This window comes from Monodon monoceros, unplaced genomic scaffold (genome assembly GCF_005190385.1).
Source record: "Monodon monoceros isolate NGI ecotype Baffin Bay Population unplaced genomic scaffold, NGI_Narwhal_1 Super_Scaffold_22, whole genome shotgun sequence".
In the NCBI taxonomy this organism is placed as follows: Eukaryota; Metazoa; Chordata; class Mammalia; order Artiodactyla; family Monodontidae; genus Monodon; species Monodon monoceros.
Window position 1 is genome coordinate 3,407,303 of NW_021703779.1, and position 21,266 is coordinate 3,428,568.

A 21,266-nucleotide genomic window follows, 5' to 3' on the forward strand; every position below is an offset into this window, starting at 1 on the left:
CTGGGGGCAGACACCAAAAATAACGGGAACCATGAACCTGCAGCCTGCAAAAAGGAGACCCCAAACACAGTAAGATGAGCAAAATGAGAAGACAGAAAAACACACAGCAGAAGGAGCAAGATAAAAACCCACCAGACCTGACAAATGAAGAGGATATAGGCAGACTACCTGAAAAAGAATTCAGAATAATGTTAGTAAAGATTCAAAATGTTTGAAATAGAATAGAGAAAATGCAAGAAACATTTAACAAGAACCTAGAAGAACTAAAGAGGAAACAAGGAATGATGAAAAACACAATAAATGAAATTAAAAATACTCTAGAAGGGATCAATGGCAGAATAACTGAGACAGAAGACCGGATAAGTGACCTGGAAGATAAAATAGTGGAAATACCTACTGCAGAGCAGAATAAAGAAAAAAGAATGAAAAGAACTGAGGACAGTCTAAGAGGCCTCTGGGAGAACAGTAAACGCACCAACATTCAAATCATAGGGGTCCCAGAAGAAGAAGAGAAAAAGAAAGGGACTGAGAAAATATTTCAAGAGATTATAGTTGAAAACTTCCCCAGTATGGGAAAGGAAATAGTTAATCAAGTCCACGAAGCACAGAGGGTCCCATACAGCATAAATCCATGGAGAAACGCACCAAGACACATATTAATAAAACTATCAAAAATTAAATACAAAGAAAACATACTAAAAGCAGCAAGGGAAAAACAACAAATAACACACAATGGAATCCCCATAAGATTAACAGCTGATCTTTCAGCAGAAACTCTGCAAGCCAGAAGGGACTGGCAGGACGTATTTAAACTGATGAAGGAGAAAAACCTACAACCAAGATTACTCTACCCGGGAAGGATCTCATTCAGATTTGATGGAGAAATTAAAACCTTCACAGACAAGCAAAAGCTGAGAGACTTCAGCACCACCAAACCAGCTTTACAACAAATGCTAAAGGAACTTCTCTAGGCAAGAAACACAAGAGAAGGAAAAGACCTACAATAACTAACCTAAAACAATTAAGAAAATGGGAATAGGAACATACATATCGATAATTACCTTAAATGTAAATGGACTAAATACTCCCACCAAAAGACACATATTGGCTGAATGGATACAAAAACAAGACCCATATATATGCTGTCTACAAGAGACCCACTTCAGACCTAGAGACACATACAGACTGAAAGTAAGGGGATGAAAAAAAAAATTCCATGCAAATGGAAATGAAAAGAAAGCTGGAGTAGCAATTCTCATATCAGACAAAATAGACTTTAAAATAAAGACTATTAGAAGAGACAAAGAAGGACACTACGTAATGATCAAGGGATCAATCCAAGAAGAAGATATAGCAATTGTAAATATGCACCCAACATAGGAGCACCTCAATACATAAAGCAAATACTGACAGCCATAAAAGGGGAAATCAACAGTAACACATTCATAGTAGGGGACTTTAACAACCCACTTTCACCAATGGACAGATCATCCAAAATGAAAATAACAAAGGAAACACAAGCTTTAAATGATACATTAAACAAGATGGACTTAATTGATATGTATAGGACATTCCATCCAAAAACAATAGAATACACATTTTTCTCAAGTGCTCATGGAACATTCTCCAGGATAGATCATATCTTGGGTCACAAATCAAGCATTGGTAAATTTAAGAAAATTGAAATTATATCAGGTAACTATTCCAACCACAACGCTATGAGACTAGATATCAATTACAAGAAAAGATCTGTAAAACATACAAACACATGGAGGCTAAGCAATACACTACTTAATAACGAAGCGATCACTGAAGAAATCAAAGATGAAATCAAAAAATACCTAGAAACAAATGACAAAGGAGATAGGACGACCCAAAACCAATGGGATGCAGCAAAAGCAGTTCTAAGAGGGAAGTTTATAGCAATACAAGCCCACATTAAGAAACAGGAAACATCTCGAATAAACAACTTAACCTTGCACCTAAAGCAATTAGAGAAAGAAGAATAAAAAACCCCCAAAATTAGAAGAAGGAAAGAAACCATAAAAATCAGATCAGAAATAGATGAAAAAGAAATGAAGGAAACGATAGCAAAGATCAATAAAACTAAAAGCTGGTTCTTTGAGAAGATAAACAAAATTGACAAACCATTAGCCAGACTCATCAAAAAAAAAAGGGAGAAGACTCAAATCAATAGAATTAGAAATGAAAAAGGAGAAGTAACAACTGACACTGCAGAAATACAAAAGATCATGAGAGATGACTACAAGCAACTCTATGCCAATGAAGTGGACAACCTGGAAGTAATGGATCAATTTTCAGAAATGCACAAACTGCCAAGACTGAATGAGGAAGAAATAGAAAATATGAACAGACAAATCAAAAGCACAGAAATTGTAGGTGTGATTAAAAATCTTCCAGCAAACAAAAGCCCAGGACCAGATGACTCCACAGCCGAATTCTATCAAACATTTAGAGAAGAGCTAACACCTCTCCTCCTCAAACTCTTCCAAAATATAGCAGAGGTAGGAACTCTCCCAAATTCATTCTAGGAGGCCACCATCACCTTCATACCAAAACCAGACAAGGATGTCACAAAGAAAGAAAACTACAGGTCAATATCACTGATGAACATAGATGCAAAAATCCTCAAAAAACTACTAGCAAACAGAATCCAACAGCACATTAAAAGGATCATACACCATGATCAAGTGGTGTTTATTCCAGGAATGCAAGGAACATTCAATACACGCAAATCAATCAATGTGATATACCATATTAACAAATTGATGGAGAAAAACCATATGATGAACTCAATAGATGCAGAGAAAGCTTTCAACAACATTCAACACCCATTTATGATAAAAACGCTGCAGAAAGTAGGCACAGAGGGAACTATCCTCAACATAATAAAGGCCATATATGACAAACCCACAGCCAACATCTTCCTGAATGGTGAAAAACTGAAAGCATTTCCACTAAGATCAGTAACAACATAACGTTTCCCACTCTCACCACTCTTATTCAACATAGTATAGGAAGTTTTAGCCACAGCAATCAGAGAAGAAAAGGAATCAAAATCAGAAAAGAAGTAAAGCTGTCAGTGTTTGCAGATGATATGATACTATATATAGAGAATCCTAAAAATGCTACCAGAAAACTACTAGAGCTAATCAATGAATTTAGTAAAGTAGCAGGATACAAAATTAATGCACAGAAATCTCTGGCATTCCTATACATTAATGATGAATAATCTGAAGATGAAATCAAGAAAACACTCCCATTTACTATTACAACAAAAAGAATAAAATATCTAGTAATAAACCTACTTAAGGAGACTAAAGACCTGTATGCAGAAAATTATAAGACACTGATGAAAGAAATTAAAGATGATACAAATAGATCGAGAGATATACCATGTTCTTGGATTGGAAGAAGCAACATTGTGAAAATGACTGTACTATCCAAAGCAATCTACAGATTCAATGCAATCCCTATCAAACTACCACTGGCATTTTTCACAGAACTAGAACAAAACATTTCACAATCTGTATGGAAACACAAAAGACCCCGAATACTCAAAGCAACCTTGAGAATGAAAAACGGAGCTGGAGAACTCAGGCTCCCTGATTTCAGACTATACTACAAAGCTATAGTAATCAAGACAGTATGGTACTGGCACAAAAAGAGAAAGATAGATCAATGGAACAGGATAGAAATCCCAGACATAAACCCATGCACGTATGGTCACCTTATCTTTGATAAAGGAGGCAGGAATGTTCAGTGGAAAAAGGAAAGTCACTTCAATAAGTGGTGCTGGGAAAACTGGACAGGTACATGTAAAAGTATAAGATTAAATCACTCCCTAACACCATACACAAAAATAAGCTCAAAATGGATGAAAGACCTAAAGATAAGGCTAGAAACTATCAAACTCTTAGAGGAAAACATAGGCAGAACGCTCTGTGACATCAATCACAGCAAGATCCTTCTTGCCACACCTCACAGAGAAATGGAAATAAAAAAAAAATAAAGGGGACCTAATGAAACTTCAAAGTTTTTGCACTGTTAAGGAAACCATAAACAAGACCAAAAGCCAACCCTCAGAATGGGAGAAAATGTTTGCAAATGAAGGAAATGAGAAAGGATTAATCTCCAAAATTTACAAGCAGCCCTGCAGCTCAATAACAAAAAAACAACCCAATCCAAAAATGGGCGGAAGACCTAAGTAGACATTTCTCCAAAGAAGTTATACAGACTTCCAAGAAACACATGAAAGAATGCTCAACATCATTAATCATTAGAGAAATGCAAATCAATACTACCATGAGATATCATCTTACACCAGTCAGAATGGCCATCATCAAAACATCTAGAAACAATAACTGTTGGACAGGTTTTGGAGAAAGGGAACACTCTTGCAGTGCTGGTGGGAATGTGAATTGGTACAGCCTCTATGGAGAACAGTATGGAGGTTCCTTAAAAAACTACAAATAGAACTACCATATGATGCAGCAGTCCCACTACTGGGCATATACCCTGAGAAAACCATAATTCAAAAAGAGTCATGTACCAAAATGTTCATTGCAGCTCTATTTACAATAGCCCGGAGATGCAAACAACCTAAGTGTTCATCATCGGATGAATGGATAAAGAAGATGTGGCACATATATATAATTTAATATTACTCAGCCATAAAAAGAAACGAAATTGAACTATTGGTAATGAGGTGGATAGACCTAGAGTCTGTCATACAGAGTGAAGTAAGCCAGAAGGAGAAAGACAAATACCGTATGCTAACACATATATATGGAATTTAAGAAAACAAAAATGTCATGAAGAACCTAGGGGTGAGACAGGAATAAAGACACAGACATACTAGAGAACGAACTTGAGGATATGGGGAGGGGGAAGTGTGAGCTGTGACAAAGCAAGAGAGAGGCATGGACATATATACACTACCAAACATAAGATAGGCAGTGGGAAGTAGACGCATAGCACAGGGAGATCAGCTCGATGCTTTGTGACCACCTGGAGGGCTGGGATAGGGAGGTTGGGAGGGATGGAGACGCAAGAGGGAAGAGATACGGGAACACATATACGTATATGTATAACTGATTCACTTTGTTATAAAGCAGAAACTAACACACCATTGTAAAACAATTATACCCCAATAAAGATGTAAAAAAAAAAAAGAAAAAGATTGCTTTGGATATTCGGGGTCTCTTGTGTTTCCATACAAATTGTGAAATTTTTTGTTCTAGTTTTGTGAAAAATGCCAGTGGTAGTTTGATAGGGATTGCATTGAATCTGTAGTTTGCTTTGGGTAGTAGATTCATTTTCACAATGTTGATTTTTCCAATCCAAGAACATGGTATATCTCTCCATCTATTTGTATCATCTTTAATTTCTTTCATCAGTGTCTTATAATTTTCTGCATACAGGTCTTTTGTCTCGTTAGGCAGGTTTATTCCTAGATATTTTATTCTTTTTGTTACAGTGGTAAATGGGAGTGTTTTCTTAATTTCACTTTCAGATTTTTCATCATTATTGTATAGGAATGCCAGAGATTTCTGTGCATTAACTTTGTATCCTGCTACTTTACCAAATTCATTGATTAGCTTTAGTAGTTTTCTGGTAGCATTTTTAGGTTTCTCTATGTATAATATCATGTCCTCTGCAAACAGTGACAGCTTTACTTCTTCTTTTCCGATTTGGAATCCTTTTATTTCCTTTTCTTCTGTGATTGCTGTGGCTAAAACTTCCAAAACTATGTTGAAAAAGAGTGGTGAGAGTGGGCAACCTTGTGTTTTTCCTGATCTTAATAGAAATGCTTTCAGTTTTTCACCATTTAGGACGATGTTGGCTGTGGGTTTGTCATATATGGCCTTTATTATGTTGAGGAAAGTTCCCTCTATGCCTACTTTCTGCAGGGTTTTTATCGTAAATGGGTGTTGAATTTTGTTGAAAGCTTTCTCTGCATCCAGTGAGATGATCATATGGTTATTCTACTTCAATTTGTTAATATGGTGTATCACGTTGATTGATTTGTGTATATTGAAGAATGCTTGCATTTCTGGAATAAACGCCACTTGATTATGGTGTATGATCCTTCTTTTGTTGTTGTTGTATGCAGGCTTCTCAGTTTTGTGGCCTGTCCCGTTGCGGAGCACAGGCTTAGCGGCCGTGGCTCACGGGCCCAGCCGCTCTGTGGCATGTGGCACGAACCCGTGTCCCCTGCATCGGCAGGCGGACTCTCAACCGCTGCGCCACCCAGGCAAGCCTGTATGATACTTTTAATGTGCTGTTGGATTCTGTTTGCTAGTATTTTTTTGAGGATTTTTGCATCTATGTTCATCAGTGATATTGACCTGTAGTTTTCTTTCTTTGTGACATCCTTGTCTGGTTTTGGTATCAAGAAGAGGGTGCCCTCGTAGAATGAGTTTGGAAGTGTTCCTCCCTCTGCTATATTTTGGAAGAGTTTGAGAAGGATAGCTGTTACCTCTTCTCTAAATGTTTGATAGAAGTCGCCTGTGAAGCCATCTGGTTCTGGGCTTTTGTTTGTTGTAAGATTCTTAATCACAGTTTCAATTTCTGGTCCTTGTGATTTGTCTTTTCATATTTTCTATTTCTTCCTGATTTAGTCTTGGCAGGTTGTGCATTTCTAAGAATTTGTCCATTTCTTCCAGGTTGTCCATTTTATTGGCATAGAGTTGCTTGTAGTAATCTCTCATGATCTTTTGTATTTCTGCAGTGTCAGTTGTTACTTCTCCTTTTTCATTTCTAATTCTATTGATTTGAGTCTTCTCCCTTTTTTTTCTTGATGAGTCTGGCTAATGGTTTATCAATTTTGTTTATCTTCTCAAAGAACCAGCTTTTAGTTTTATTGATCTTTGCTATGATTTCCTTCATTTCTTTTGCATTTATTTCTGATCTTATTTTTATAATTTCTTTCCTTCTGCTAACTTTGGGGTTTTTTTGTTCTTCTTTCTCTAATTGCTTTAGGTGCAAGGTTAGGTTGTTTATTCGAGATGTTTCTTGTTTCTTAAGGTAGGTTTGTATTGCTATAAACTTCCCTCTTAAAACTGCTTTTGCTGCATCCCATACGTTGTGGTTCATCGTGTCTTCATTGTCATTTGTTTCTAGGTGTTTTTGGATTTCCTCTTTGATTTCTTCAGTGATCACTTTATTATTAAGTAGTGTATTGTTTAGCCTCCATGTGTTTGTATTATTTTACAGATCTTTTCCTGTAATTGATATCTAGTCTCCTAGCGTTTTGGTCAGAAAAAATACTTGATATAATTTCAATTTTCTTAAATTTACCAGTGCTTGATTTGTGACCCAAGATATGATCTATCCTGGAGAATGTTCCATGAGCACTTGAGAAAAATGTGTATTCTATTGTTTTTGGATGGAATGTCCTATACGTATCAATTAAGTCCATCTTGATTAATGTATCATTTAAAGCTTGTGTTTCCTTTGTTATTTTCATTTTGGATGATCTGTCCATTGGTGAAAGTGGGTTGTTAAAGTCCCCTACTATGAATGTGTTACTGTCGATTTCCCCTTTTATGGCTGTTAGTATTTGACTTATGTTTTGAGGTGCTTCTATGTTGGGCGCATAAATATTTACAATTGTTATATCTTCTTCTTGGATCGATCCCTTGATCATTATGTAGTGTCCTTCTTTGTCTCTTCTAATAGTCTTTATTTTAAAGTCTATTTTGTCTGATATGAGAATTGCTACTGCAGCTTTCTTTCATTTCCATTTGCATGGAATATCTTTTTGCATCCCCTTACTTTCAGTCTGTATGTTTCTCTAGGTCTGATGTGGGTCTCCTGTAGACAGCATATATATGGGTCTTGTTTTTGTATCCATTCAGCCAATCTGTGTCTTTTTGTGGGAGCATTTAGTCCATTTACATTTAAGGTAATTATCGATATGTATGTCCCTATTCCCATTTTCTTAATTGTTTTAGGTTAGTTATTGTAGGTCTTTTCCTTCTCTTGTGTTACTTGCCTAGAGAAGTTCCTTTAGCATTTGTTGTAAAGCTGGTTTGGTGGTGCTGAAGTCTCTCAGCTTTTGCTTGTCTGTGAAGGTTTTAATTTCTCCATCAAATCTGAATGAGATCCTTGCTGGGTAGAGTAATCTTGGTTGCAGGTTTATCTCCTCCATCACTTTAAATATGTCCTGCCAGTCCCTTCTGGCTTGCAGAGTTTCTGCTGTAAGATCAGCTGTTAACCTTATGGGGATTCCCTTGTGTGTTATTTGTTGTTTTTCCCTTGCTGCTTTTAATATGTTTTCTTTGTGTTTAATTTTTGACAGTTTGATTAATATGTGTCTTGGCATATTTCTCCTTGGATTTATCCTGTATGGGACTCTCTGCCCTTCCTCAAGTTGATTAACTATTTCCTTTCCCATATTGGCGAAGTTTTCAAGTATAATCTCTTCAGATATTTTCTCAGTCCCTTTCTTTTTCTCTTCTTCTTCTGGAACCCCTATAATTCGAATATTGGTGTGTTTAATGTTGTCCCAGAGGCCTCTGAGACTGTCCTGAGTTCTTTTCATTCTTTTTTCTTTATTCTGCTCTCCAGAAGTTATTTCCACTAGTTTATCTTCCAAGTCAGTTATCCATTCTTCTGCCTCAGTTATTCTGCTATTGATCCCATCTAGAGTATTTTTAATTTCATTTATTGTGTTGTTCATTGTTGCTTGTTTCATCTTTAGTTCTTGTAGGTCCTTGTTAAATGTTTCTTGCATTTTGTCTATTCTATTTCCAAGATTTTGGATCATCTTTACTGTCATTATTCTGAATTCTTTTTCAGGTAGACTGCCTATTTCCTCTTCATTTGTTAGGTCTGGTGGGTTTTTATCTTGCTCCTTCATCTGCTGTGTGTTTTTCTGTCTTCTCATTTTGCTTATCTTACTGTGTTCAGGGTCTCCTTTTTGCAGGCTGCAAGTTCGTAGTTCCCGTTGTTTTTGGTGTCTGTCTTCAGTGGCTTAAGTTGGTTCAGTGGGTTGTGTAGGCTTCCTGTTGGAGGGGACTAGTGCCTGTGTTCTGGTGGATGAGGCTGGATCTTGTCTCTCTGGTGTGCAGGTCCACGTCTGGCGGTGTGTTTTGGGGTGTCTGTGGACTTACTATGATTTTAGGCATCCTCTCTGCTAATGGGTGGGGTTGTGTTCCTGTCTTTCTAGTTTGTCATAGGGTGTCCAGCACTGTAGCTTTCTAGTCGTTGAGTTGAGCTGGGTTTTGGCATGGAGATGGATGTCTCTGGGAATTGTTTGCCATTTGATATTATGTGGAGCTGGGAGGTCTTTTGTGGACCAGTGTCCTGAAGTTGGCTCTCCCACCTCCGAGCCACAGCACTGACACCTGTCTGGAGCACCAAGAGACTTTCATCCACATGGCTCAGAATAAAAGGGAGAAAAAGTAGAAAGAAAGAAAGAAAAAGAAGGAAAGTAAGAAAGAAAGAAAGAAAGGAAGGAAGGAAGGACGGAAGGAAGAGAAGATAAAGTAAAATAAAATAAAGTAAGATAAAATAAAATAAAGTTATTAAAGTAAATAATTATTAAGAAAAAAATTTTGTTTAAAAAAGAAAAAGCAAAACAAAACAAAAACCGACGGATAGAACCCTAGGACAAATGGTGGAAGCAAAGCTGTGCAGAGAAAATCTCATACAGAAGCATACACATACATACTCACAAAAAGAGGAAAAGGGGAAAAAAAATCATAAATCTTGCTCTCAAATTCCACCTCTTCAATTTGGGCTGATTCATTGTTTATTCATGTATTCCACAGATGCAGGGTACATCAAGGTGATTGTGGAGCTTTAATCCGCTGCTCCTGAGGCTGCTGGGAGAGATTTCCCTTTCTCTTCTTTGTTCTCACAGCTCCTGGGGCTTAGCTTTGGATTTGGCCCCGCCTCTGCGTGTAGGTCGCCTGAGGGCATCTGTTCTTTGCTCAGAGAGGACGGGGTTAATGGAGCAGGTGCTTCAGGGAATTTGGCTCACTCGGGGTGGGGAGGGAGGGGTACGGAGTGCGGGGCGAGCCTGCGGCGGCAGAGGCCAGCGGGACGTTGCACCAGCCTGAGGCTCGCCATGCGTTCTCCTGGGTGAGTTGTCCCTGGATCCCGGGACACTGGCAGTGGCGGGCTGCACAGGCTCCGTGGAAGAGGGGTATGGATAGTGACCTGTGCTCGCACACAGGCTTGTTGGTGGCGGCAGCAGCAGCCTTAGCGTCTCATGCCTGTCTCTGGGGTCCGCGCTTTTAGCCATGGCTCGCACCCATCTCTGGACCTCCTTTAAGCAGTGCTCTTATTCCCCTCTCCTCGCACACCAGGAAACAAAGAGGGAAGAAAAAGTCTCTTGCCTCTTCGGCAGGTCCAGACGTTTTTCCAGACTCCCTCCCGGCTAGCCCTGGTGCACTAATCCCCTGCAGGCTGTGTTCACGCCGCCAACCACAGTCCTCGCCCTGTGCTCCCTGTGCCTCAGCTTGCAGCCCCGCTGACCCCGGCGGGTGAGCAGACCAGCCTCTCGGGCTGGTGAGTGCCGTTCGTCCTCTGTGCGGCAATCTCCCCACTTTGCCCTCCGCACCCCTGTTGCTGCGCTGTCCTCCACTTCTCCGAAGCTTTCACCCTCTGACCCCCGCAGTCTCTGCCCTCGAAGGGGCTTCCTAGTGTGTTGGAAACCTTTCCTCCTTCACAGCTCCCTCCCACTGGTGCAGGTCCTGTCGCTATCCTTTTGTCTGTGTTTATTCTTTTTTCTTTTGCCCTACCCAGGTACGTGGGGACTTTCTTGCCTTTTGGGAGGTCTGAGGTCTTCTGCCAGCGTTCAGTAGGTGTTCTGTAGGAGTTGTTCCACGTTTAGATGTATTTCTGGTGTATCTGTGGGGAGGAAGGTGATCTCCGCGTGTTACTCTTCCGCCATCTTCCCCTCGTTCCCGGTGTATCAGTTTTGCTTATCAGTAATAGTCAAAACTTTGTAACTCTGGCTGCTGCCAAAGTTCACCTCCTTCTGGTTTCCTCTCCTTGAGCATTTTGCCTTCTGTAACAGGTGGAAAACTTTGTTTAATGGGTTCTTTCCACTGCCACGTATCAAAATGCAATCATTTTGATTTGTAAATCTTTCATTATAAAGGCAAGATTAATCAGTCCCCACAGTTCAACAATTATTTATTATATGTGTAGGGCTCTAGTCTCGGCAGTAGGCTTACTACAGTAGGAGAAAAATATTCTAGAAAATTATGAAGTAGAAGAAGGCAGAAGGAAGAAGAAATATATACCTCCAACCCATATCATCCCATGACTGTTGATATTTTGTTTTATTTGATTGTGATCTTTTATTCTCTAGATACTAGAATTGCATTTATTTTTTGCCTTGAAGAGTGCCTAGGATGAGGGAATCAGATTTATTCCAAGGAAATCCAGTAGCTTTCTATGAGCCCTGCCTTTGAACCCATCTGCTGGATTCCCATCCGTCTGTTTACCTGCCTGTCCACCCACTCATCCTCCCATCCGTCCATCTTATCTCTCTATCCACACATCTATTCCATCACACATCCAACTTCTAGTGTGGATCACTTGCACTGTTCAGGATTCTAGAGGTACAGTGTGAAATAAAACAAAAACAGTTATCTTGGAACTTGTGACATAGGTGTGCTTTTAGAACAGATAGTCATTAATCTGTTTTGGCGGAATATATAGTTTAATTTCTTGGTACGAAAATGTACTTGGCAACTTTGAAATCCACCAGTGGACTGTTTTTGTACCTACAGGATTCTACTTCAGGAAAAAAGAAACTGTCTCCTGATGCCGCTGGAAGAAGCCACCTGACTAATGTCCTATCTCCAGTCCCAGTTACAAAGGTAGGTAACTTGATTATCATGTTATAACATAGTGGCTGTGAACTTCACGATTCATTTAGCCTGGTTTTCTCTCCCAGAACTTAGAACCTGCAGTGGTTGTAAGCACAGGACAGGAAAGTGAAGACAGGATATTTTTAAGATGAGCTGCTTATATATGACACAAGGAATATGAGGAGAACCAAATGTGACTTCAGAATAATGAATCTTAAGTCAGATTTATCAAAGGATTTTGTAACTCACAGCATCAGGAGTGTATATGTCCATCTACATATATGCACACATACACGTTTAATTATTTCTTTTTAAGATATTCATTTTAATTAGGCATGAATATCTTTAAAATCAGATTTGGTTGCTCCAGTTTTCAAGCACTTACCGTACCGTGAAGTGTAGTGTTAAGGGCTTTCTGTGTATTACTTTCTCAGTTCTCCCCCTCACAGCGCCTTGAGGCAGGAACCACTATCATCCCAGCGCCGGGTGAGAAGGTGGGAGGCTCGGAAAGGGCAAAGCCCTTGACCAAATCAAATACATTCAGCTAGTCTTGAGTTTGAGCTGGAACTTGAACTCGAGCAAGAGCCCTTGACGTTAACTACTGCTCTCGACTGACATTCAAAGAAACAAAGGAAATATTTACGAATGGGTGAGGGGGTGGGGGGGTGTCTTAAAACGCTCAGAGGTGTTGAAGAGGCGCCAGGGTGAACGGGCCCGAGGCAGAGTGTTGCTCTTTGTGGAGCAGACCCGAGGCGCAGCTCGCCGTGGGGACGAGCAGGCTCCAGTCGCGGGCCCCAGGCTGCTCTTCTCGTTTCAGCCTGTCCGCCAGCACCCTGACCGTGTCGTCGGGGAGCAGCCACAGCTCCCTGGCCTCCAACTGGGGCTCCCCTGAGCTCCGTCAGCTTCACTGACATCTATGGCCTCCATCAGTATGAGAAGCCCGACGCCGAGGGCAGCCCGCTCCTGGACGCCTTCGAAGTGGCGGGCGTGGGCACCCTGGACAGGCTGCGCGCTCAGGCCTCCACCATGGGGGAAGAAGACCCGCCTGGTGCGGTGTCCCTGCCGCCTCACGGGTGCCCCGGGGACGGGGAAGGACCTCGCGAGCGAGGACCCCAAGCGGCTGCCGCTCCCACGGCTGCAAGTACGTACTGATGGGTCTGGTGGGTGACCCAGGGCCGGGGAGGAAATGTCTCGAGTTCAGGGAGGAAGCCGCGTGCATCTGCATGGAAGCCAGCTGGCTCTGCTGTGGTCTAGTGAGCCCTCAGCTTAGGACCCTCCAGGGCAAGAGGAGGCCCCCACACCCGCCCGCTCGCTGGCTCGCTCGTTCTGCGTGCTTTTGCCCTGGGTGCTTGAAATGTCATGCAAAGTAGTCTTTCCCAGGCATTTGGCTTGTTTTCAGAATATACTTATTTGTTGAAAATTAGACAGTTCCTCCTCATTAGGAGGCTGCTAAAGAAGTACTCGGGCCTTAATGAACTCTCCAGGGCGTGTGCCCACATGCAACGTTCTGTGTGTGCCTGCCTCAGACCAGCACTGGGACTGCTGTCTGGCTGTGGCCCGGCAGAAATCTCTACTAACGTTGGCCCTGTGACTTCATCTCTTCATCATTTGTTCCCGGAATTTTCAAAGACTTAATTCTGTCAAATAGGAAATGACAGTATTTTGCATGATTTCAGAAGTTGTCCCAGTAAGCATTAGTCATTTCTACCAAATTACTTTCTCTGGTATTCTTCAAATCCTTGCCTACTCAACTCTAACTGCATATCCTTGGGCATACCCTTAGACCTGGTTGACTCTCGGCTTCATTGCTCTTCAACAAATACACCATTTTGTTACCCATGGGTTATATATACAGTACTAGTTTCTCTTAGTGAAGAGAAAGTTCTCTTAGCATTTACATATCTAATGACAGACCAGCTATGTTCTGAATCAGTCCCTTGGCTAATTGGCACCTCCATTGTTTTCCTATCTTTTTTGTTTGCAAATGCTTCTTATACATTATTTCAACATGCCAATATAAATTATTTCCATAGTTCGTATGCATATGTAAGATGCATTTACTTTGTTCTCTTTTATACACATATACTCTTGTCAATTTGCACTCATTGTCTAACTTTACTCTTTTCTTTTCCCTTTGCAAACTTCCCTTTGCAAACTTTCCTTAAAACTTTTCCATTTTCACTTATTGTCTAGCCTTTACTCTTCTTTTCCCTGTGAAACTTTTCTTTTCCCTATGCAAACAGTCCGAAATATAGAAGTATCAATCCAGTTATACACAAAGTCAGCAAAAGATTTAAGGACCCCTTTCGGTCCACGGGAGAGACTGGGTGGGAAGGAGAAGAGCTGACTTGATTTCCTTATTTTTCATCCACCACTTGGTGGTGGATGTTATAGTGTTTCAAGCTTCTTAGACTGGGAGGTCTTTGCTATCGGTACGGTCAGATACTGCCACCTGGTAGTGCGTTCACATATGAGTGGAATTGGGCCCTAACAAACTAGAGGTACTTGACTCAGTGAATGGACCCTGACAGGTGCTTGTGCAGGGCTGGGTGAGCAGCTTCAGGTATGGACGCAGGGTGACTCCTTGCCTCCCTTGATGCTTGTGGGAATACCTGAGCCTAGAGTCATCGCAGCTTCATAAAGTTGGCGAGGATCTCAGTACTCATTATAATAACCCCACCCCTCATTTATGACGCCCGAGGTCATGTAGTTCCCTCCACTCTCCAGTCTAAGAACAGTACAGTCTAAGTTTGACTCAAGCAAGCTTTAGCGAGAAAAATTTTAGTAACATAAAATTCAGAATTGCCCATTGTGTTTTAAGTCAGTCTGAGGGGACAGAAGGTTGGGCAAGGGAGTGGGGAAATAAACTGTCATCTTTATCTGTTTTTACATGTTTACTACAGTTTTATATTCCCCACACTTTAAAAGTCAAATGTGTCATGATTTTGAAATCCGTTCCTATTTTCATTTCCCACTGGTATTTGCTGATATAAGTCGGTAAATATTTTAACCTTGTTCATTTGTTTATTGATTTTTTTATTACATTCAGACCCTGTTTAAAATTGTTGGCTTAAATTCTACAGTTTTTTCACTTTGTGCTTTTTTTTTTTTATCTCTTTTCTCATGCGGCTCGACAGAAACGTTCACTGTAAGTGACCTTGGACTTCTCCTTCGCCTTGCTGGTCAGGCTGTGCCACATCTTTGTGCAGTGAATCAATGTATTTAGGATGGTCAGGGTGTGGTCAGGAAGGGCATAGCTCATAGCTGTGCTTTAATGTAGCTCAACAGTTGCCCTTATTATTGTTGTTGTCGTTTGAACGGTATTCATCCTGGCTATGAAAGTTGTGTAAGAACTTTTCTAAGAGCTTGACGTATTTTTTCCTTCTTGGGTTTTTTTCCCAGACTTTAACACTTGCATTATTTTAATACGCCAGCTGGCAGCTTTGCCCACGATGTGATTTTCCTTATACTTTCCTCCCTTTTGTCAAGCAGCGTTGCTGTCCTTAGGTCTCAGTGTCTGTTTGTCTGTGTTTAATGATGGAAAGGTCTGAGGTTTATAAAACGAACGTGTGGAAGCTTGTTTATTCCTTACTTCACTGGCGTTACTCCCCACTCTCTGTCTCGTTGCCTTGAAGCCCAAGAGCAGATGGTTGCAGTGTGTACTGTGGGGTGTGCCGTGTGCTTTCTTTCTCACCAAGGGCAAGTGCTGACCGTACCTCCTTCTGTCAACTCCTGCATCCAGTTGCTCCTTGAATGTGCTAAGCCCAGGATCACTGAGGATTGATTCCCCCATTCCCTTTCTCTCTTCATCCACTTTCATTGCAATGAGAGAGAAATTTTGGCAGTCACACCATTGGGTTGCCTGGAAGTTAACTGGATCATTGTGCGGTGTTACTTCCTTAAAGGCATGTAAGGCCAAGTGTCAGGGCTGGGAATGGGAGTAGTGAGCCGTTGTATTTGCTGGGGTTCCATGCAGCAAACTGAGGGGTTCTATCTGAAGTTTAGAGCTGGAGACTCTGGGTCCTTCCATGGGGCCGGGGTGACGAGCAGAGCTGGACTTGGGAGTCGTCATCTACGATGTGAGAGTTGGTGTCTCCGGCCATCCGAGGACGGAGCCAGCTTCTGCCCCTGACTGAGGTGGGGCCGGTGGCCCCCACCCTGGGCACTGCAGGCCTTTGAAAGGTCGGCTTTTGTCTGCAGTTAACATCGTGAGGCCAAAGGCCACAGCCCTGTCTGTTTTGTACCCCGATGAATATATTTGGGTTTAATTGTTGCTGTGAATAATAATTTGGCTGAAAAGAGAGATGGTTGGGGACTTCCCTGGTGGCGCAGTGGTTAAGAATCCGCCTGCCAATGCAGGGGACACGGGTTCAAGCCCTGGTCCAGGAAGATCCCACATGCCACAGAGCAGCTAAGCCCATGCGCCACAACTGCTGAGCCTGCACTCTAGAGCCCGCGAGCCACAACTACTGAGCCCAGAGCTGCAACTACTGAAGCCCGCATGCTCTAGGGCCTGTGTACCACAACTACTGAGCCCATGCGCTGCAGCTGTTGAAGCCCGCATGCCTAGAGCCCATGCTCTGCAACAAGAGAAGCCTCCGCCCTGAGAAGCCCATGCACCGGAATGAAGAGTAGCCCCCGCTCGCCACAACTAGAGAAGGCCCAGCGCAGCAACGAAGACCCAAAGCAGGCAAAAGAAAAAAAAAAGAAAAGAGATGGTCATTGGTGTCAGGGGTGCACAGATGTCTAGATTTTCAGTTTCTAGAGCTTAGATGGCTGGAGAACATAGAGAGACAAGAGGGACCTGCATTATTAACAAGAGGCATCATGATGCCGGAGTGAGGCTCACTTTGGGGCTTCATGCTTTAAGCCTGTGTTCTAACTGTGTGTGCCTCTCTCAGAATCGTTGAGGTCCCTGTGTCCGTCGTCACATTTAGCAGCGGGAGACGGCATGCCTCTTTCTGTTGCTTTTGTTAAAAGAAACTTGTTGCTGTGAGGGAAGGATTAGAAAGAGTTGATGAAATGATAAAAGGGAAAATGTCAGTGGTTGTCTTTGGCTCTTGGTTACAATAGATACGAGACAAAAATAAGCCGCCCAGTGATGGTCCTTCCTAATCCCAGGAGACAGTTCTGGAAGCCAGTGTGGCCCCAGGGCTGCTGAGGAGGGCGCTGCAGTTAGAGCGGCAGAGGGGTCACGGAGACGTTGGCAAAGGCCCAGTCTGGGTGCATCTGTGTCCTCTGACTCGAAAGTCACTCCATTTTGTTGGGGGTTATTTGATGATTTTTAAAAACTCTGTTTTCTGATTATAAAGCAGTGTAGCCTATGTTTCTTATATGAAGTATGGAGAATACCAAGCAGCATCAAGGAGGAAACAACCCCCTTCCACTTCTCGGAGAGTGCGCTGCTGTTCGCGTGCTGGCGAAATCTCTCTCCAGGCTTTCCCGTGTGGCACTCTCAAAGGGCCATGCCAAGGGTCTTCCCGCCACCTTCTGACCTGTGCGCTCATTAAGGAGGTGAAGGGAGATTGATGATCATTTAAAGAGCTTTTAAAGAAGCAGCCAGAAGCCTGTTTGTTCCATTTGTTTGTTCCAGTATAAGAAAAGACTGGTGCAGAGTGCATGTAAACACACATCTGCACACGTGCTGGCCTGTCTCTGCCCCTTCCTGCCTTTGTCTCTGCTCTGCCCTGGGCTCCCGCCCTGTTGCCTCCTGAGACCGGCCATGTCTCTCTCGCCTGCAGCAGCGACCCCCCGAGAAGACAGCGCCGCCCAGAGGCTGGAGCGGAGAGTGCGCTGCGTGTCCACCTGCCTGTCCGATTACTCGCTGGCCAGCGACAGTGGCGTGTTTGAACCTCCCACCGAAAGGTTAGAAGCTGACCTTCTGGCCTCCCTGGGCTGACTTCCCAGAAGGCACCCCTGCCGAGACCTGTCTGGCTTGACACTCTGTGTGTCTCCGGGGTGCAGCTCTCCTGGCTTCTCTCCATGCGGGAGGGGCCCTGAGCATCCCCACGGACCCCTTCTGCTCCCAGGTGGTGTCTGGGGACTGGCCTGGCTTCGGGCATCTAGCATGACTGCTTTCTCTCCGGCCCTGGGGGTTGGAAGGCATGAGCCCAGTAGAGCCGGAAAAGGAGAATCAGGGTGCGAGGGAGACCTGCTTTTCTGGAAAGGACATTCACTAGAAATGGATGTTCCCCCCGTCCCCTTTCCTTAGCTGGAGGAATCACTTTGCAAGGACAAAACCCCTTGTGGGCTTTATTTTGTTTGAGACCTTTGATGTCATTTTTTCAGCTCAGATATCTGTATACATTTCACTTATCGCCAACTTTTTTTTTTTTTTTTTTTGGCTGCGCTGCTCAGCTTGCGGGATCTTAGTTCCCTGCCCAGGGATCGCACCTGCGCCCGCTGCAGTGGAAGCGCGGAGTCTTAACCACTGGACCGCCAGGGAAGTCCCCCCTGCAAAGCTTTTAGGAGTATATGTTTTTGATCTTTGTCGTAAATATCACATGTGGTTTTGAGAGGTATTTTCTCAAAGAGGCCACTTCGTCAGCAGGTACCCTGGGAGGTGACGTCATGGATCCTGGGGACCTGCCGTGCCCTGCCAGTCACTTAAAGCATTTATTTATGTCGCAACTTAATAAAGCCCTTCTCAGTAAGAAGCACCCCTAGTGTGAGAGAGCTTCTGCCGAGCCCGAGGTAACCAGGCCCCCTCGGAATAACGTGGTGCCTTTCCGACTGTGTTCAGGAGTGAGGATGCTGACAAGCCTGCTCGTGGAGACGCTTGCAGTAATGAGGGGCCCCAGATCCATGTTGGATTTTTGTGAGTACAGAAGACTCCTTCCCTGTTGCTCGTAAAGACGATGGGTAGATTGGGGCCCGCCCGGCGACTCACACCTCCACACACAGGCCAGGAGGGATGGAGGGACCTGCGTGATCCGGCTGCAGCTCCCTGGCCTGGGTGTCCCCGGGCCCATCTCAGCAGTCTCAGGTGAAGGGACAGAGGCGGCGGGAAGGAGAGATGGGCAAGAGCGGCTCCATTGCCGTCCTCCAACAGCGAGTCACAGCCGGGGACTCTCACCCCATGGGCACAGTCAGGCCCTCGGGGAAGTTCCCGCCGGAGCTGGGGTAGCCAGGTGCTGTGCAACACTAAGCGTTCTGGTTTCTAGCTACAGTGTCTAGAAAGGCAGTAACCAGCAGTGTTCAGACAAACAAGGCAGGATGTTCACATCCCAGCAGCTTTCTTTTGCTCACTCTTGTCATCCTAGTGTTTCTCGGCACTCGTGACATTCGGGCTGGGTCACTCTCGGTGGGGGGCCGTGCTGTGCCCTCTGGCGTGTTGAGCAGCAGCCCTGGCCTCCACCCACTACATGCAGTAGCCCCCCTCCACTCAGTATGACAGTAAGAAACGCCTCTAGACTTTGCACAGGTCCCCTGGGGGTGGGGTGAGGACCACTGCAGTAGTTCAAGCAGGATTTCTGCACCGTGGGGCATTTGCAGACTGTGAACGTGCATTTTATTTTCTAGGCACGATAGTGCCAGTGAGTGTCTCCTCGTAAACGTGCTCCAGCTGAAGAACTTTGCCAGGCTGGTGGTGAAGGAAGACTGCAAAATGTAAGCTCTCGTGCCAGTGGGGGCCGTGTCCTCCCCCCGGGCCCTCCTCCACACGGCACCGCTGGCTGACCTGCTGCACGTGGCAGTTTGGGGAGGGAAAAGACTGTCTTGGAACCTGAATTTACAATAAAACGCTAGGGGGTGTCTGTCTGAAATCTAAAGTATTGTAAGTTTTAAGAAGAGGCTGGTTTATTATTTGAGGCAGGTGGAGTTACTGGAGCCAGGCTGGTTATGTGCCGTGGCCATGCTGACAAAGTGCCGGGTGCCCATCATTGGCAGCGTTGGGGCTTAAAAGGTCCATTCTGATCACAAGGCTGGTGGTGACACAGCCACACTCGGCTCTTACGATCTGATGAGGTGCCTGAAGAGGCCTCAGGCTGGGCTCAGGCATCCTTGTCCGAGCAGGGAGAAGGAAATCTGTATTGTCCCCAGTGGGGAGATGGGTGCCTGATGGGGGTGTGAGGTCCCACTTACCCTGGCGGGGAACCCACCGGTGATGGGTGTTCATACCCGACGGTGGCCTCCCCTTCTGTGAGTCGTCTTTGTAAACTGGCCTCCCAAAGGCCTCGGAAGCAGCCTGGTTTTCAGCGGCTGAGGGTTCGCCCTGGGATTCTGCTCGCCCTGACGTGTACTTCACTCCACGGATGCTGGAGCTTCTTCTGGGTGCTGGCTTCCACGCTAGGGGTGGATAGGGCCGGGAGCCCAGCCCGGCGGGTGCCTGGGTGGGCAAGCACTCTGAGAGGCAAAGCAGGCAGAGCTTGGAGAGGGAGCCAAGGGGACGTGGAGAGATCAGTGCAGATGTTTTGCCACAAAGATGGTGAAAGCAGAAAGTCTGTTTGACCCCCCCTGAAGTTATAATTGCTGATTTTTATGTTTTCTTTTTGCTAATTTTTTCTTTTCTTTCCTTTTCTTTTTTTTTTTTTTTTCCTCTCCAAAGGTAGGTCAGTTCTTTGGACTTTCTTTTTGTTGAGAAAAGGGCTTTTTCCAAAGGACTTTTCAATTTTACCTATTCACATCCAAAGCATAACATACAGGGGTGTTCGTGTATGTGGTCCATACTCTTTTCTCCCTGTCTCGATTCCAGACACATCTGCGTCTGTTTGCCTCCGCTTGACCCCGGCACACCAAACATGTTCTGCTCTAAGGCTCTGGAATTGAAAGCCCCCTTGGTGTTTAATGAAGTTTTCAGAATCCCTGTGCATTCAAGCATGGTGACGTTGAAGTCCCTTCAGTTATACGTGTGCTCAGTGAATCCGCAGCTGCAGGAAGAACTGCTGGTACGGTGCCCTCCTCACCCTCTCCTTCCTACCTTCCACCACTCTCTCCCCCTCTCTTTTTGTCAGTCTCTGACATCAGTCTTTCTATTGTCCTGTCTTCTCCCTTAATCCTGCTTTTCTTCCTGTCTCTCTTCCTCAGTTTCTGTCTGTTTTTCTGTTTGGTTACAGTTTGTTTCAGAGTAACATACAGATTAAAATCAGCAGGGGAGGAAGCATATAGGCCAGAGTCTGGGTGAGATCCAATCCTGAAGTTTCCATTTGCTTCACTGTGAGTTACCTTTTGTTGTCTGTCCTTCTTCCCTTCCTAGCAGTTTCTAATAGAGCTGAATAAGCAACATGAGAGCCATCCTCCCTAGGATCCTCCAACACCACTTTAACACTACTTTCATTTTACCTTAGTCCTGTTAGTAAGAATGAAATACTTTCCATTCTTTCTGCTTAAGATTCAAGGGTAACCTTGATGCCCATTGGTTGTTAAGGTGCAGTCATTCAGGGCCTGTTGTGCCTTTTTTTTTTTTTTTTTAAA

General features: G+C 43.8%; 1 protein-coding gene across 1 annotated transcript in view; it reads left to right on the forward strand.

Annotated features, from left to right (window-relative positions):
• Positions 1-21,266, forward strand: part of LOC114906402 (protein WWC3-like) — a 145,031-nt gene that overhangs the window by 80,217 nt on the left and 43,548 nt on the right. Inside the window, 7 exon segments of the mRNA XM_029241197.1 lie at positions 11,775-11,864; positions 12,673-12,707; positions 12,749-12,996; positions 17,597-17,720; positions 18,598-18,672; positions 19,377-19,463; positions 20,548-20,740. Coding sequence (XP_029097030.1) covers positions 11,775-11,864; positions 12,673-12,707; positions 12,749-12,996; positions 17,597-17,720; positions 18,598-18,672; positions 19,377-19,463; positions 20,548-20,740 — 852 coding nt within the window.